This window comes from Artemia franciscana, chromosome 9 (genome assembly GCF_032884065.1).
Source record: "Artemia franciscana chromosome 9, ASM3288406v1, whole genome shotgun sequence".
Lineage (NCBI taxonomy): Eukaryota > Metazoa > Arthropoda > Branchiopoda > Anostraca > Artemiidae > Artemia > Artemia franciscana.
Genome location: NC_088871.1, coordinates 10,183,695 through 10,203,474, shown reverse-complemented (window position 1 = coordinate 10,203,474; position 19,780 = coordinate 10,183,695). Strand labels below are relative to the sequence as shown.

The following is a 19,780-nucleotide window of genomic DNA, read 5'->3' as shown; positions in this document are numbered from 1 at the left end:
TGGTAGGCGTGTCAGGGACCTGCACATATTGACTTGATAAAGTCGTTCTCTTCGATTCGACCATCTGGGGGGCTAAAGAGAGAGGAAAATTAGAAAAAAATGAGGTATTTGTAATTTACATGTGGGTGATCGGATCTTAGTGAATTTTGATATTTGGAAGGACCTCGTGTCTCAGACCTCTTATTTTAAATCCCGACCGGCATTAAGCCTCTGATTTTCCTTTTAAATCAATCTATTGATTCTTAGAATTTTGCTAGAGCTCATGCCATATGAGCTCTTAGCTCTTGTTTATTTTTGTATGTGGTTCTAAGTATTGATGAGGCGTTATTACCAGTTATCTTTATATTTATATAAATTATGAATATTTATCTCTTAACATTAAGTAATTATGTAATACAAATGGTATTGATGATTAACATCGCTTTATGTTTTTATTTTTAAACAAGTAATAATTGTAGGTATGTATGACAGTATTTTTTTTTCTTTCTGAAAATTGAGATTTTTCCGATTTGCGATTCAGATTGTTTGTTGTTGTTGTTTTTTTTTTTGGGGGGGGGGGGAATTATTTTTAAAAGATCATCTGGTGACCAAAATTAGAAACCCAATCTAGGAAAAAAGTCTTGAGCATAAGTAGGAGTTTAAAAACCAGTTTGTTCATTGACAATTCGTTTCTTTCCGAGCTTTTTGGGAAAGACACTCCCTATTGAGTGTGTCTTTGATTCTTCATTGCATCGCGTTAAATCCTACGCATTGTGGCAAAAAATAAGACCAGAGTAATTTATATACCTGGAGACCGAGTTTTACTCTGACTATTGTTTGTTTAATAAGATTATTGGTAATACCATAAATTTTCGTTTTCGGATGTAAAAAAAAAAATCTAAATTAATCATGATTTTGTGCAAATGCGTCTAGGGCCTTAATTAATTTCGGGAAAAAATTTCTTTTGCATGACATTTCAATTATCCAGACATCTAACGCCCTAATGGTTTACTTTCTATAGCCAGTAAAATAAAAGTTGTCTTGGAAAAGCAATAGAAAAAATGATGGCTCGTATATCAAAGAACTACCTTATAAAATTATGCCAATTATGTACTTTCCTTTGTCTTTCTTGGTGGCCCTTGTGATAATTTATGGGTACAACGTTTTTTGGTTTACTTTATTATTTGATTTCTGTATTATCTTTGTTCTGTCATACCAACTATTATGCCATTTGGTGTATTATCCATATTGATATATCCTAGATGGTCTAAACCTTTTCGTTCTACAAAAGTAACTCGAAGATTTGCTTTTGTTTTTAGTAAAAGGAAGATTAATAATCTACATCAAAACCTATACTCCCTTCATAGGGTTTGTAGATCCTGTCTGTAGGTACAAATAAGGATTCAATTATGAAATTTTTATGGCACTTAAAAACACCAAGTGATTTCTAGGGTTTGTAGATCTACAAGTGACATAGGGTTTGTAGATCCAGTCTGTAGGTACAGAAAAGGTTCAATTATGTGACACGTGTTGCTCTAGCTGGTTTTAAGTGTTAAAGAGGCATTATTACAATATATGATATATATATATATATATATATATATATATATATATATATATATATATATTTTAATTTATAAAATAAGAAGATAATCTTAGAATTAGGTAATGGTGCTTCAGATTCCAAAGGAGCAACCATACAAGACTATTCCAGATTTTAATTCTTTTCCCCTCTTCCTAGGAGTTCATAGTCTCCTACTGAGTGTATATATATAAATATATATATATATATAATATATATATATATATATATATATATATATATATATATATATATATATATTTACTTGATACGTGTTACTTTTATGTCATGTCAATGACTATTATGCCATTATATTAGTGGCATGTTATCCATTTTGATATATCCTAGATAGAATTTACATTTCTACAAAAATAATTATTGAATACAAAATAATATATATATTTATAGATATATATATATATATTACATTGATTTTTTGATTTATTATGTTATTAGGATGTTAGTGTTATCAGTATGTCATGTCGTAAGTATAATACAGATATATAATAATGTTCATTGTCATCTACCATTTGTATAAAATAATTCAAATAGGGATTATTCCTATTTTAACTTTCATTTGTTCGTTGTGTCATGTCAAGACTACTACTACGCCATTTGGTATATTATCCATCTCGGCTTTATCTGAGCTAGACCGTTTTTGTTGTAATGTATTACTGTGTTACTCTTATCTTTATCCCATGTAATAACTACAATTATGTTATTATCCATCTTGGTCCCTTTTCGTTCCACAAAAGTAACTCGAAGATTTGCTTTTGTTTTTAGTAAAAGGAAGATTAATAATCTACATCAAAACCTATACTCCCTTCATAGGGTTTGTAGATCCTGTCTGTAGATACAAAATAAAATTCGTTTATGAAACCTTAGTATTGCTGTGTGTGGTTCTGAGCATTGAAGAGGTGTTATTACAACTTGGTCTTTTTAAAACCAAGGAGTGGTTTTAAAAAACTAAAAATTGAATTTAAAAAAAAATCTGTGTTTATGTTACCCTGCGTTACCCTGGCATGTCTGTATTCTAGTACTACGCTTCATGTCCCGTTTTGTTACTAATTAGCTGGGATTATATATATATATATATATATATATATATGTATATATATATATATATATATATATATATATATATATATATATATATATATATATATATATATATATATATATATATATATATATATATATATATATATATATATATATATATAATATATCTATATATATAAAAATAAGTTGTCTGTCTGTGCGTCTGTCTGTGGATCAGGTGACGTCATGTTTCTGTGTCGGCTGACGTCATGAAGTTAGTTGTCGTCATTTTTGCTATGACGGTGACGTCATTAAAGATATTTAAGACATATATGTTCACGTAGAAATCTATTAATGTTTAAGTTTAAAATGACTGATGAACTTACAATGGCAAAAGCCGATGAAGATGCTCAAAGAGTCTATGCCAAAAAACTTGCTGCTGATAGAGAAAGTCAGAAAAGAAAGCGTGCCGAGGAATCAAAAGAACAGCAAGGAAACAGGCTTGAGGCTAAAGAACGCAAAACCGCGCAGTTAGATGAAGATCCACCTGGACAGCGAGAGTCAAAACATATCAAAACTGAAAATGATAGCGATGATGATTGGGTTTGGGATTTTGACTCGGATAAGGTCATCAATGCCTACCAGATTTTAGTTAAAAAAACAAAGGTTCGGCGATATGTATTTCATAGTGAAGCTGAAAAATAAAGAAGAAAACTGAAAAAAGAAAAAATGTAAAAACTAAAAAATACTAAAAAGAAAAAATACTCAAAGAGAAATTACAGACCGGGACACAAATGACGACCGGGACAGAGGGAATATAAATAACGACCGGGACACTCAAAGAGAAATTACAGACTGGGATACCGGGACACAGGGAATATAAATGACGACCAGGACACAGGTATTTAAGAATATCGTTCAAAGACAAATTTTTAATTGTAAGAAGACCGTTGAAAGAGAAATTTCTAATTGTAGAATGACTGAAGAACCTACAATGGCAACGGTACCACCATCGAAGTAGATAACCAGTGGGTTGTTCTATATTCCCCATTAGTGCGAAACGTCAACCCCAAGTCAAATTCGTGCATTGTTTGGCATCATTTTAACAACTTGCTCTCCATCAGCTCCTACAGAGTTATGGGAAAAATATAAGTCAAAAATGTCCGAAGATATACTCCATCGAAAACAGTTAGAGACGTCAGATATGACTTTTGATTTTACATCAGAAATTTATAACTACACTTTAGTTATTATAGAAGATTTGTGCGTACGTATGGCAAACAAACCTCTTCAGGATTTGGGAATGCCTTCACCTAACCGTATCGCTGCTGTTTCGACATGTGTAGAATTGGATCGTGAAAAAAGTTACAGTACGAATGATCTATTGTCGTATGTACAAAATAACATTTCCAAGTTAACGTCGGAACAAAAAGACATTTATGATACGATAGACTCAATTTCAGGACGTATACAACTACCTGCTGATTTCTGTAATTTAGTGACGTCCAAAAATTAATTGATTGAAAAAGTATTTCCGAATATTCTAAAAAATTATAAAAATAATAAATGGCTAAGTGAAAGAGCGATTCTCGCACCCAAAAATATAGACGTCCACGAAATCAACAATATTGTTTTGACCAAGGTTCGAGACCAGGCAGTCCTTTACAAGTCAGTCGACACAGTTTTGGAACCAAATGAAGCGGTTAATTATCCATCTGAATTTTTAAATTCCATAGATCTTTCAGGGTTTCCACCACACGTGCTACAACTAAAAATAGGCGTACCAATAATACTTTCAAGAAATATCAACCCACCAAAGCTTTGCAATGGCACGCGACTTGCCGTAAAAAAAAAAACAATGGAAAACCTAATAGAGGCCACAATCTTGACAGGGCCTTTGATCTGCCTTTTCAATTTAAAAGATTGCAATTCCCAATTCGATTTGCATTTGCAATCACCATTAACAAAGCTCAAGGTCAATCATTAGAAAAATGTGGTATAGATCTTAATACTGATTGTTTTTCCCATGGACAATTGTGCGTTGCATGTTCGAGGGTCGGTAAACCTGACAATCTATTTATATGCAGCGACAATTGGACAGCGAAAAATGTTGTATATTCGCAAGTTTTACGCAGTTAATTTGTATTGTATCTACCTATCTATCTATCTATATAAAAACGAGTTGTGTGTATGCATGTTTGTTTGTTTGTAAAAAGAGCGTTTGCATATGACGTCATTATTAGTACATACGGCTTTGTATATGCACAGACAATGGGAAAGCCAAGAATGTTGTATATTCGCAATTTTTACGTAGTTTAACTCCTGCAGACGAAATGAATGCTTGCCTGAAAAATTCTAATTTATGGGCACACGTAAAAATATTAAAATTAACTACAAATATGCGTGTCCGATTGCAAAACGATGACTCTGGTCAAACATTTTCAGATCAATTGCTGGCAATTGGAAACGGAAAGCTCCCAGTAGTGGGAAAGCCAAAAATGTTGTATATTCGCAATTTTTACGTAGTTTGAAACACATATATAAATCTATCTATATTCACAGGTGGGACACAGGGACACAACTACAATGGCGCGTAACTAATATGGCGCGTAACGACTTACGCGGGCGGGTTGGCTTGGGGGGCGCGAAGAGCCCCAACCAACAAGGTGTTGGGATGGCGCGAAGCGCCACCCCAACAGCTAGTTTATATATATATATATATATATAGAAATAAGTTGTCTGTGTGTCGAGTGACGTCATGTTTGTGTGTCGACTGACGTCATATTTGTCGACTGACGAAATTACAGACCGGGACATAGGGACACAAATGACGACCGGGACACCGAGACATAGGGAATATAAATGACGACCGGGACACTCGAAGAGAAAGCGACCGGGACACAAGGAACGTTCGATTAGCAGTCACCATCAACAAAGCACCGGGACACAGGGAATATAAATGACGACCAGGACACTCAAAGAGAAATTACAGACCGGGACACCGGAACACAAATGACGACCGAGACAAAAATGACGACCGGGACACAGGGAATATAAATGACGACCACGACACTCAAAGAGAAATTACAGACTGGGACACCGGGACACAAATGACGACCGGGACACAGGGAAACAACAACAACGGGGACGCCGGGGGGCACAGGGGGATATATAAATGACGACGGGGACACAGGGAATGTTCGATTAGCCATCACCATCAACAAAGCTCAAGGGCAATCATTAGAATAATGAGGTATAGATCTGAATACAGATTGTTTTTCCATGGACAATTATATCTTGCATGTTCTAGAGTCGGTAAACCTGACAATCTATTTATATGCACAGACAATGGGACAGCCAAGAATGTTGTATATTCGCAAGTTTTACGTAGTTAAAAATATATATATATATATATATATATATATATCTATATATATATATCTATATTCACAGGTGGGACACAGGGTCACAACTACTATGGCGCGTAACGACTTACGCACGTGGGGGGCTTGGGGGGGCGAAGCGCCCCCATAAACTAGTTGTTACCAACATGGCGCGTAACCAACAGCTAGTATATATATTTATATATATATAAATAATATATATATATATATATATATATATATATATATATATATATATACTAGCTGTTGGGGTAGCGCTTCGCGCCACCCCAACACCTAGTTGGTGGGGCGCCTCGCGCCCCTCAAGCCCCCCGCGCGCGTAAGTCGTTACGCGCCATATTAGTTACGCGCCATTGTAGTTGTGTCCCTGTGTCCCACCTGTGAATATAGATAGATCTATTTATGTGTTCCAAACTACGTAAAACTTGCGAATATACAACATTCTTGGCTTTCCCATTGTCTGTGCATATACAAAGCCTTATGTACTAATAATGACGTCATATGCAAACGCTCTTCTGATTCAGGCGGATATATAGCAAACGTTCTGATTCAATTTTAGCATACATATCAACGACGAATTGGTGAAACAATTGACGGCATTTTAAAATATTATTTTCTTCATCCTGCCGAATCATTAGTCTATAGGAATAATAATGCATTGCACTGCATTTCTTATTCATTTCTTTGTTAGTGGCTGGATTCATCAATTTAATATTAAAGTGAAAGCCGTCGGCTCCATCCCAAAAAATGATAGGATATTGTAGGGCACCGTAGCATCGATGAGTTTCAGCAATTCTTAACAACTGAGCGTTTCGCTTATGAAGAATAATATCTCGAGGTAAAAACTGATCACCGACCATAACGATTGCCACTTCGTCGATAGTTGGAGCATTGTATCTACGCACATGTTGGCCAGGAGGCGTTTTGTCAGCGGAAATAACAATTTTACGCGTATTAGTAGGCATCAAATCGATGGCTGTTTTGAACAGACGCACTAAATTATTATTTTCGTGGAAAAGATGTTGCAATTGGGAAACGATTGTCCTTTCAGCGTTGGGAGAAATTTCGCAACATGCATTCAATTCAGAATTTCTATCACTGATGAAGTACAATTGTAAAAATTTATGATTCTCGCCTGAGAATGGTAGAAAGGACCCTGCTCTATGATAAATTTGCCCTTTTACTTTGAAAGTAGACATAAATTGATCTGGATTTTCGATTTGGGCTACAAACGACGTCATTTGGAAACATGAGTTATATTTTCTGATTTGTGACAAAAAACGCTTAGATTCTGATGTAGTTCCAGTAAGGAAAGTCTTCAATGGCTCTGGTGGTGCAGCCAATAGAGGAAGTTTAACTTTTCCTGAGGCGCAGCACATTCCCATTGTTTCACCATTGAATTTCAAGGCCTTGCAATAGGGACAAATTTTAGACATAGTCCCGATTTGAACACATCTACTCAAGCTATAATCATCGACTGGGCTGTACCTGAATGCCAGGCAATAACTTTCAGGTTGCTCTGATTCCTCGGCACGCTTTCTTTTCTTACTTTCTCTATCAGCAGCAAGCCTGATTTCTTGCTGTTCTTGTGATTCCTCGGCATGCCTTCTTTTTTCACTTTCTCTTTTAGCAGCAAGTCTGGTTTCATGTTGCTCTGGTAGTTCCTCGGCATGCCTTCTTTTTTCACTTTCTCTTTTAGCAGCAAGTCTGGTTTCATGTTGCTCTGGTAGTTCCTCGGCACGCCTTCTTTTTTCACTCAAAAGTGTTTCTGAAGAGTTTTCCAATCTATTTCACAATAGATATTCCATGTTTTTTATGCTAGTGTACCTAATTGAGTTTCGTCAGATGCCATAGGACTGAAAAAAAAGATCCTACTAGTTTGGTTTGCTATAAGAAATTTATCGTTTTCGTTTTTATAGGTAGAGGTCTTTTTTGGTGGTTTTGAACCTTCAAAAGACGAAGAAAAACTGAAGAGTAAGCCTCATATTGTGGTCGGAACACCTGGTAGAGTCCTCGCATTGGTCAGACAAAAGCGTCTTAATCTTGGGAAGCTGAAACATTTTGTTTTGGATGAATGCGATAAAATGCTAGAAGCCCTGGGTGAGTATTTCGTTGCTTCATGTTTAGGCTTCCAGAATCAGAACAATATGTATATTTTTAATGGTTCCAAGTGTGATCCACTATCATTATAATATTTGCTGTATCATGGTGTAACTGGGAAAGCCCCAGAAAACACTTCGTGAACTGATAGAAGTCTAAAAAGCCAATGGAAAATTTGGCAAGAGTTTTGAGTTTAGGGCTATAATTACTGCAATTACATTTGCCTTTTAGCTTAAAATACATCTCTTGCTTCAGCACCTATTTGCTTGCCAGGCCGTTATACTGCTTTTGAACGTATTGGTCAAAATTTGAAAAAGAAAAGTCAGGAGATAGTCAGGAACACATATTACTATTGACAATGACAACCTGTCGATTAAAGTCTTAAAAATCTTCAGACGTCTTTAGGACTTGTAATATAGTATCATGCCGTCTGGCTGTATCTGAGGATTTGAAAATGAGTTGGAAATCAGTTTCACTTGGTAACGTGGCACTATATATTTGTCGAGTTTTATGCAATCATATTTAAGTGTATTTATTTTGAATTTATTTGAGCTGGTAGTGTCAATTTGCGATGTCAGTGTCAATTGGTCGCGCGTTTTTCGTTTTGTCATTTTTGTAGTTGCTTTATACTAATTCAGATTTCTGGTAGGGCTATATTTCTTTTTACCTCTATAACATTAATGCTCTCTGCTTGTTTTGGTATATTATTTTCCACAATCTTTTGTTTTTAATGTGATTTCAGACAAACATTTTTGCTATCATTCGATCTATCTACCTACCAAATTATATTTTTGAAATTAGCCTTGAAATTTTGTTGAGAATGAAAAATATATTGGAAATACAGGAAGATCTTGCAATAGTAGAAAAAATTGGTCATTTTAAACAAATTTGATTACTCTCTAATGAGTTAATTCAATTACCTCAGAAGGTCCTCCTGCCGGATAGATGAAAAATAATGAACCAAATTTGGGATCTCTCGTGTATTGGGCCCCTCCCCCAAGGGTTGGAACTATGTGCCCATATTTCGTATGGTATATAATAAGACAACGGTAGTCCCTTTCCCGATTGTGAACGAATTGAAAATCTTGGAAGTAACTTTCACTAGTGGTTGTAGTTTCAGTACCCATATTAATTTAACCGTCAACAAGGCTAATGCAAGGCTTCAGACTCTTACCAAAATGAGGCGTTTTGGGTGTGATACTGAAAGTTTTCTCCATGCCTACATTTGTTATGTTCGAGCATTGCTCGAGTACGCGTGACCTGTGTGGGGTTCATCTGCTATCCGCACAGCGTACCTATTACGCGACATAGAGTCCGTCCAGAGAAGAGCAACAAGGATTATACTCCGAAATCGCGACATACCCTATGATCAAGCCCTCGCTAAATTAAATTTATCTCCACTTAAAGTCCGGCTTGAACACCTTATTCAGCAATTTGGAAAATCCGTCCTAGCCAATAAGAGCCACCGATCAATACTACCCGAACCAGCCCCTCCCAATAGTCGAACTCGGTTACAAAATAAACTTCTACCCCCTAAAGTACGAACCAATCGTTACGTCAACTCATTTGTGCCTTTCTTCACATCGATTTTCAAAGCTGAGTTATAGTGCGTGATTTTTGTTTAAATGTATGATTTTGAAAAAAAAAAAAACTGAATTTAGCTATGCTACAATAGTTTTAAATATACCGCTCTCACTCTCTTTCTCTCTTTCTCTCTCTCTCTCTCCCTCTCTCTCTCTCTCTCTCTCTCTCTCCCTCTTCTCTCTCTCTCTCTCTCTCTCTCTCTCTCTCTCTCTCTCTCTCTCTCTCTTTCAAATTGTTTGTATTTTTGTTGTTTTTCCTTTGCAGTTCAACCTTTGCTATTAAGGAACAGTTATTTGCATAAGTAAAGTTGTTTTTAGCCATCAAAGATGCAACGAAAATATATTTGATATTAATATATTCATTTCCCTACTATTTCTGCTATTGAGAAAAGAAGATATTTTAAAAAAATTAGAAACTTCTAAATATATTGAAAACCATATAAGATAAGAGGCAAGAAGATTACAACCGGCTCTAAAACTTGAGTGTCCAAAAATGTCGCATCCTGTCGTTTGAAGTACCACAACTAAAATCACAATCAATAAATCATCACCAAACAACCACCAAAAACATCTTATTTCTACAGCCTGGTTAAAGTGCCTTGTTGGCTCTATTGGCTAGCGAGTCTCATAAGCCAGGAATATTAAATTTGATCAGATCATCAGTTGTCTCTTCAGATCAATTGAGGGTCACTTGATCTGATTGAACAAGAAGACAATCATGTGTGTTACTGATCAAATAATGTGTTAGTTTTAATGAACTGTTAAACTAACATTTATACTTGATTTTTCGTATTTGACCAAAGAAGTCTATGAGCTTATATTCACCACACAGGCCTTTCATATAATTTGTTTTGGCAAGTTTTATGTTTTTATATTTCTTTTATATAAGTTTTGTATTTTTTTCTGTCAATTCGAATCTACCGAATATTCTCGTTTTCACGTGTGCTTTAAAAGTCCAAAAGTATGTACAAAGAGAGATGGGATGTATTTGAAATTGCTCCGAGAGAAAAACATTGGTGGTTTTCTCATAGAAACTCCCTGGAAACGTGCACACAGAAATTCCATTCTGAAGGTGATTCAAGGGGCATCCTGACAGATTAAAAATAACGGTGTAAAATGTGAGGGTTCGTGTACTCCTCTTTTGTAAGTTTTTTACCCGCCCCTTTGTAAAGGCTGGAACTATTTCATAGTAACAGGAGGAAGGCCGAATTCAGCTATGAGCTTTTTTTGCTAGATTCCCCCTCCCTTGTGTGTTTTTCTTGGGGAATTGCAGTTCGTCCTTTAATTTGTTGCGTTTATCCTTTCTTTTATTTTTGTATGAGTAGACCTTTTATGAGCTATAGGAACAGTCAATATTTATGTTTTTGTTACAGACATGCGCCGAGACGTTCAAGAAATCTACCGATCGACCCCTCATCAAAAACAAGTGATGATGTTTTCAGCCACATTGTCCAAGGAAATTCGGCCTGTCTGCCGAAAATTCATGCATGATGTAATTACCAATTCAATCTTCTCTATCAGTATTTTTTCTCCTCTATGAAAGATAAATCCTGCACTGCAACAAGTTAAGCATATGCCAGGGCCAATGAGTATATATTCAGGAAATGAGCCAATCCATTGAAGAATCCATTAAATAGCATCCAATAATTGGGGGTATTTGTTTTTGGGACTTCTTAGTAGTGAATTGCTTAAATTTTGTGTCTGACGTCAAGATCATCTGGTGATGCTGCTCATCCCCGTCTCAGATGTAATTTTGTGACAGGAACTAGTTCTGAGTTGAGTTTCGTCATTCAGAGAGGGAACTTCGACCCCTGACTAAGTAAGAATTCTCACTCCCAAGGTAAATTCAAATAATTTTCCCTTATACAGGATGGCTCCAGTCAAATTGGAAAATGGACATTTCATGACCATGCTGGATTTTATTTTTTGGTTTCTTTCCCTAAAACAGGCAAGCCTCTTTGTTGTGTTTTAATGTTAATGTGTTTATATTACTTAATTAGCTTGTTGGACGAATGGAATAACAGAGAAAAAAGGTAGCCTGTACTTTTGTGAAAACTGGGGAAAATAGTCTGTTTTGTACCCTAAACGCTAAATCCCCCTTAACCCCCCACACCCCCAAAAAATATGTCAACTTTTTATTGAAACATACTGATTGCATGTTATCCCTATATAATGACATGTATTCGCTTGCCTTGAGGTTTCAGGCAAAAAAGAAACATATGCTCTCTTGTTGTTCAGCATTAGAAAACCGACTGACCAATTTTTAAAGTACTCTGGATTGGTAAAGGGTAAAAGGTAAAGGATACGGCATTAGACTTTACAGTCCGTACCGGTGGTGCTGATCTCCGTTTCTTGGCCCTTCAGCCAGGAAGTGCAATGGGGGGTTGGGGGCCAGCCATCCTGTGCTTTCGCACACCCTTCCTGTTTACCTTCCCCAGATTTCTCCAGGTACCCATTTACAGCTGGGTCGACGATTGACTGGCACCCGTCGTATAGCATCGCGTGATTTTTATAGGTAAGCAATTGGCTGGATGTTACAGACCAATTGTGTAAAGTATGCTGCTGGACATGTCCCCATAACTTCAGGGAACCAGTAGAAAAATTGTGTTTTATGTTATAAAATAGCAAAAGAATTCAATTGTTTTGTTCAGGAAATTGTAGAAAAATTTAAATTTTTTGTAATAAGAACTTGTCATTTGTTGTTTCTTCTTAACAGATAAAAGTATGTGTGCAGACTTAAAACAACATAAAAGAAGAAAATGTTTTTATCTACAAATCAATATTGAAACTATTTCAGTAGACATACATGGAAAATCTTTTTTAAAAGAAATCTTTGGGGGTACAGCTTAGAACACCCAAACAATACACCATTTTTTTATATTTTTTGTCAGAAACTAAGTTAAAAAGTTAGACAACAGTAATTACTCCATATAACATGTGTTTATAAAATAGAAAGAGGGGATAAAAGGCGGGCAGAGCTATACCGTGGATTTCCAGATTATTTAGTTTTGGAAATCTGATACGCATAGGTACGTTTCAACAATTATAGATATCACATTAAAGTAACTGTGAAACATCTTAAAGATTTTTTTTTGCCGCATTAGAGGCAATGAGGTGGATGACTAATACTGATATTGTTTCTTGCTATCTGCTTCCCTGGACAATTTTGTTATTTGCTCCAGATTTAGATTAAAAGCAAGGTCGCAGAATCCGTTTCGATGTTTTTCCTTTGGATATGTTCCTTTCGCGCATTTGTTAAATCAAATTATAGGTCAACTCAACTATATCATTTCCTGTGTAGTTCTCTTTTATATTGACTGATGATCCTAGGCTCATGTAGCAAACAAAAATTGCAGTCATGCAGTAACAATCCGAAGAAAGAAGGCAATAAACTTTTTTAATTTTGTAATAGAACAATTCTAAATTGACATTATGTTCACTCAGTATTTTCCCTTCCATGGCTGTTGCTGTTGGTTAGGAAAAAAAAACTGAATTTGCAGCGAAAACAAATCTAAATTTACAGGGATGTTGTATCGGGGAAAAATTGACTAGTTGCATAATAAGTTTATTTTTTTCAGTTCAATAATTTCCTGTGAATATTTCTCTTAAGTGAACATAAAATTTTAGGTGAAGTGCCACCTCAAGGGCCCAAATAATACACTTTTACAAATTGAGGTGCTTAGTGGGAGAGGGTTGAGAACACAGAATGTGTGCATTTTCTGGGTTGTGGGGACGGGTGTATGTTCTGAAGCGAAGATGGATTCGACCTTAACTGAGTGTATTTTGTCATAGTTGTGTACATACTTTGATGCTTGGTGGGAGAGGGGTGAGAACACAAAGTGTTCTCACCCCTCATAATAAGATAAGTTTTTCAGTAAACAGTTTTTGCTTCTTTTTTTTCTTTTGCTTGTTGCTTTGCATAAGTAAAAACAGCAAGCATAAATACTAGTATAGATAATAGTTCCTTAAATTCGTGTTATCTAAGCTTAGTTTGTACTAAAGCTCAGAGGATATGTACATTCCTGTTATTGCTGATCCAAAAACGTGTATTAAATGTTCACAAGGAATTTCGTTTCTGTGTTGCGGCCGGGTAGCACGTCAAATTCCACAAGAAAATTTTGTATAGATGATTAACTTTCGATAGTTTTTAGGGGTAGTCTGGTGCAATAAGTGCCTTTGTGTATGTTAGTATTGAATGCATAAACAAATTGAATGCGTTCTTTTAGGGAAACCTAGGATTATGTGGCTGTGAATAGTGTATCAGACGCATTCTCTGTACATTTTATCGTAGTCATACCAAGGTCTCTTCTGGTACCCGATGCAGTAATGGAGACATGACGAGGGTATTTATGGTCAAACATAGTAATATTGATGTTTCTCAATATCTATGGCTGTGTGTCAGGTCAAATCAGACTTCAGGTTTTATGTATATGCAACTCCAAACAGCTCCGCATTGTTGGCACGTAAAGTTATAAACAACATAAAGCACATTTTTACTCACTTAAAACTAGGTTGCCCCAAGAACTGTGCCTCGAGGCTCATACAGAACACTGTTAGATAGGCAAGATAAGCTACCCACCATGGATGAAGTTTCGCATTTGCACTAATAGCAAAAGATTCACAGAGGTATTTGTTATGTTTGAATTAGTGCCAACTACTTTTGACCACAAGATGTTAGTTTAACACCTCGGCCGTCTTCGTTGGCGTTGGGCCAGGTTAGCCTAAGAACTTTGCCTCGAGGCTCTTATAGAACACTGTTGGCTAGGCAAGACGAGTTACCCACAATTGAGGAAGAGTCTCGCATTTGCAATCTTGCCATGTGTTAATTAGTACTAATTGCTTTTGACCACATAGATGTTAGTGTGGCATCTTGGCCGCCTTTGCGATTTCTAGCTGCTCATAATCTACAGAAAACCGTTGCTTTTTTTTTTCTTTTGACGAGATATACTATTGACTGAGAGAGATGCAAGGCATGGATAGTTCTTTAAAGCACATTTAACATAGGCATTGTTGAAATGGTTGGTCTGTAGTGTACTTTTGGGTGCTTCATTTCATTGCAAAGGGGTTTTGACCGTTACAAGAGAATGCTGTTAGTATTTCATTCAATTGCTCGTCGTATCCAAATCAGTTCTGAATTTTTTAAGTGTATTAATAAATAGAGTTCTTAATTGTTCTTGCCCGAATAGGTTTGACACAAGATATCCATGGCTACCTGTACCCGACAAAAACGCAGGTGGAAATGATAATATGGTTTTTTAAGGGGGGGCATCATTATCTTGCAATTTTCTATGAGGTACTAATTATGCTCTGTTATGCCCTGCTAATGATTGCTCTACTAGAGAATCAATGGGATTCAAATTCCGTTTTCTCAGTTCATTTATGCTTGTGAGAGCATTAAAATAACTATTCGTCTAGTTTACTTGTAAGTTTACTATTTCTATGATTATTTTTGAGTTTGCTACTTTAGAAATCATCATTTACCCAGCCACTTTTAATTTAGTTTGGACTTTAATTTAGCCACTGAATCTAAACATTAGCTGTCTATGTTATAATATAATCTATAATATAACGCGTGTACAGGTTCTTGCACTTGGAATTGTTCTTGGAAGGGGATAAGTTTTGTCAATTCGATAAGACGGGATTATATAAGAAACTTAGGAAACAATGCTATAACTACTAGATTTTGGATATTTGGCACAAGGTCTCTATGGCTACCCGTACCTCGCAGAAACACAGATTAAAGCGTTAATATTTCTTAGGGGGAGGGGGTTTCTTGCAATTTTTCCACAAGTTACTAAATAAATTCTCCATGATTGCTCTGTTCCTGTTCTCCTAGGGAGAGTAGTGATATTAGGAACATTCTTTGGACGCATTTTTGTCTGTAAATAGGTATCGGATAACGCTAAGGCCCGAGTATGGGTGACTGCAAGCTTTCCAAAAATGAGTAGTAGAGAGAGAGCATGTTTGGATCCCTGGCAAGGAGCCCTAAATTAACCATCGTAAGTTACACGGGCGTTAGAAGACCTAGTAGTAAGGCTGACTGGAGTGACGAGATGAATGATGTCGAGGCTCCACGTTTAAGTCATAGTAATTGGGCTTTCATTTTGCTTTGTTTTGAGCCAGATAGCCAATTTGATCATCTTAGCGAGTAGATTTCGAGTGTCAGTACAATGTAGGTACTCCATATGCAGTGGGGCAAATCCCCATAACCCTGGCCGAAATTATTTCATTGCATGAAAATTACCACAGTTGTTTTCAAGTGCTAAATATATCTATTTTGTTACTATTTTTAACAAAGATAAAAAAAACTTAATAGCCTTTGCGCTGAGGGGGGGGGGTGACATATGGCCTCTCAAGTCTTCCCGAGCTCTATAGTCCCTTGACAAATTTCATGTAAATCCACAGAAAATTATTAGTCAACTTTCTTGCAGCTAACATCAGTTCCCTTCCTTCATAGGAAATACACACATGAACTGTCAATTTTTTCAAAAATATTTGTGTTTCTCACTATTATACTTCACCATCTTTTTTGTGAATAACATTTGTACTCTGTATACCAGGAATTCCGAAAAATTTTACCCCTTCCAATATTTTACCACAATCTTGTCTCTTTTAGAACATAAGATTTTTATTGAGCTACTGATTTTTACCTTATATGTACCGTATAAGCCAATTTCGTATTAATGTCCTCTAAACCCCTAGAAATCCTTATTGATGCCCCAAGAAAAGGGTGTAACCCCTCAACTTTCGGGGGGGTTAAGATTTTCCTACGAAACTTTCATGGGCACTTACTCGGAGAATTCCGCATCGAATGAGTCTTCGTACACCCAGATCCGATGTCGGATGTGACCTGTAGGCGTCTAGGAAAAAAAAGTAAATGAATTTTAAGTGGCTATGCGTGGTTTCTGGAAAACAGGGAAGGAGTTATCGGATCAAGCTGAAATTTCGCGGATAAGTTCCTGGGCCCTAGGGGACCTTAACTTGTGAATTTCAGCCCGATCGGACAACGTTAAAGGGGGGCTTGGGTTGACAGGTCGAAACTTTCGGCCAGATTTTCCCCATGAAGAAAAAGTTGGAGGGGGATGAAATTTTGCAGGTTTCTTAGTTGGAGCTCGGGCTACGAAATGCATCCCTCCCCATCCGTCTGCGACCACTGGAACCGAAGATCGCTTAACATTGTCGTGTGTCGCCTCTTTATAGAGGCACGAGTGTGCCTCCTTGATTAAGTTCTGCACTTAAACGAACTGAATTGAACTTGATAGAACTGTTTGATATTTAAAATTGATAGTTAAAATTTCGACATCTTGCACCTACCGTTCTTCAAGTTCAAATAGTCATCGTTAATTACTGACCAGATAACAACAGTGCTAGCAAAAACTTCATAGTGGTTACTCGATAGTTAGTTATTTATGAAGTTATATCCTACCAAAGTTTATACCGGGTGTACGGTTCATCCAGTTCTGATACTATCTCGAAGGTTCTAGGTAAACATATATTATTCACAAAGTTGAACAGAAACGATTTTAACAATTGATAATCCCCCCCCCCAACAATTACAACAGGGAAAAACTATAAGCTTTTCTAATTAAGGAAAATGTTATTAACTACTAATTAAGGAAATGTTAACTAATTAATTAATGTCTACTAATTAAGGAAAATGTTAACAGGTGTTTCATCTAAAGGCAAATTTGTTTTGCTCTTACCGGGGGAATCCGTAAAAAATCTTAGATGCGATTCCATTATTTATTATTTTAAACTTATTAATTCCTAGATTTTAGGAGTGATTTTCTGTGTAAGGATACCCAGAGGGAATTGAAATAAGGGCAACTGGTTCTTCCCACAACAGAAGACCAAATGTTGTGAAATATTTTGAAATGTCCGAAAAATATAACTTCTTCTTTTTTTCTTTTTTTGCTACCCTCTGACCATCGACAAATTTTAAAATGTCCACCTTGTTGAAGTTCTTGTGGGTATTTTTATTCCTCCTGCTGGTTATGATGTTGCAAAGTGGAATATTGCAAGCTTCTATAAACAAAACCGCCGTAAATGTGCAATAGAACGGGAATTTGTAGCAAAAAATGTTATTTTGCATTGTTGTGTATAAAGTGGTTAAGTGATAACAGGCTTTTCTAAAAATTAATTTAAAAAAAGTTTTCCAAAGAAAAGTAAAGGCCATACTAAACTCAAGATCAGCAGATACAAATACCTGTTGAAATTCAAACTAGAAGCGAGAATAAGTTACTATTAACGAATAAATGAAACCCAAAACTGACAGAAATTAAATAAACAATCAAAGCAAAAAACATTCAACGTTTACTAATATAAATGAATAAATTACAAGAAATTACTATTAAGAATAAATGAAACACAAAACGAAAAGAAATTAAATAATTATAGCAAAAAATACAAACATACAATAGGTACTAATATAAATGAATAAATAAATCTTAAAAACGAGATAAACTTGAATTGAATATGTAAATCAAGCTTGAAACGAACGAAATCACTAAAACAAGAGTCTGGGTGTTGCCTTCTCACACTGTTAGTCTGAAACCTGTTGCGTCATTGGCGTTTGACTGAAAACGAATTATATTACAAATAATTTCTTTTTTACTTATTAAACGTTGAAATTAAACATAAAAATTAGAGTAAAATTAAATTTGAAGCGATGAGCTTTCAGCAATTAATATCATTATATATCAAATATTCAGTTTAATAGTATTAGTTTTTTTCAAGACTGTTCAAGACAAAAATAGTTTCAATACAAACAAGAGTTAGGATACTGTCCTCTTCCTTAGCAATAAAAGTCTAAAGCTCACTCCGTCATAGGCTCTTCGCTGAAAACGGATTATATTACAAACAATAACATACATTACAAATAAATAATAGCAAATGGTAGTAATTAGCATTGAAAATGAAAACAAAAATTACAGTGAATTAAAATCTTGAACTGAATATCTTTCAATAGTTGATATCATTATATATCATATATTTAGTTGGATTTTATTCGTACTTTCCAAGACTGTTTAAGGCACATATAGTTTTCTGTAAAGCGCTAATGACACAATAGGTTTTATACTTTTACAGTGTGAGAAGGAAGCAAACCCCAAACTCTTGTTTGTAGTGATTTTTGTTCATTTCAGTCTTGATTTGCACATTCAATTTAAGTTTCACTCGTTTAAGATTTATTTATTTATTTTTATTATGCCTATTATATGTTTGTTTGCTATGATTGTTCAATTTCTGTTCGTTTTGTTTTCATTTATTCTTTTATAGTAATTTCTTGTAATTTATGTATATATATTAGTACTTGTAGGTTGTTTTTTTTTGCTATGATTGTTTATATAATTTCTGTTCGTTTTGGGTTTCATTTATCCTTTAATAGTGATTTCTTGTCGTTTCTATTTTGAATTTTAACAGGAATCTGCATCTGCTGATCTTAAGTTCAATATGGCCTTGTGCTTTTTTTGAAAATCTTCTTTTTCGGAGAGTTTCTTTAAGTCGATTTTTATTCGTGTTTGATTGCAAAAAGTCAAGTTTTTTAGAAAATGCCTTTCAAATTCAATTTTTTCCTTTAACATCAAACTTCCATCACAGTAAAGAAAGCATCTAAGTAAATAAGGTATCAAGGTAAACAAAGTATCAAAGTAACAATAAGCAAGTTTCGTAACTCAGCCATTTCCCTAGGGCTGGGGGGGGTGTCTAACCTGGAAACATTTATTTGGCCTTTGAACTATTTTGAAGAAAACGGGTATCGAATTTTGACCCAATGTCCTTTGGGAAAGTGGGGTTTGGGCTATTTGACCATTGATTACTTTTGACTCTTAAAAAACTCAAAATTTCAATTGCCGATCAAATTAGCCCCCTCCAAAGTTGATAAGACCCCACCCCTCCACAGAAAACTTATATTCTAATAATGGGCAGTTACATAAGTTGCAATCCTTTCCCTGAGGGCTGTGGAGGATTTCTCAACCCCAAAGTTATAGCAATTTGAATTTAAGACTATTTTGAACAAAATGGCTATTTCAAAATTTTTGTAAGATGCATTTGGGGGGGGGGGCTGTTATTTTTTGATCATTTTCGATTCTTAA

General features: G+C 35.5%; 1 protein-coding gene and 1 long non-coding RNA gene across 2 annotated transcripts in view; one reads left to right on the top strand and one right to left on the bottom strand.

Annotated features, from left to right (window-relative positions):
• LOC136030982 (ATP-dependent RNA helicase WM6-like) overlaps nt 1-19,780 on the top strand; it is a 56,145-nt gene that overhangs the window by 12,284 nt on the left and 24,081 nt on the right. Inside the window, exons 4-5 of the mRNA XM_065710138.1 lie at nt 7,926-8,106; nt 11,063-11,181. Of these exons, the coding sequence (XP_065566210.1) occupies nt 7,926-8,106; nt 11,063-11,181 (300 nt within the window). The remainder of the gene's footprint in view (nt 1-7,925; nt 8,107-11,062; nt 11,182-19,780) is intronic.
• LOC136030984 (uncharacterized) overlaps nt 1-19,780 on the bottom strand; it is a 154,752-nt gene that overhangs the window by 111,825 nt on the left and 23,147 nt on the right. The gene's annotated exons all lie outside the window — the stretch shown is intronic.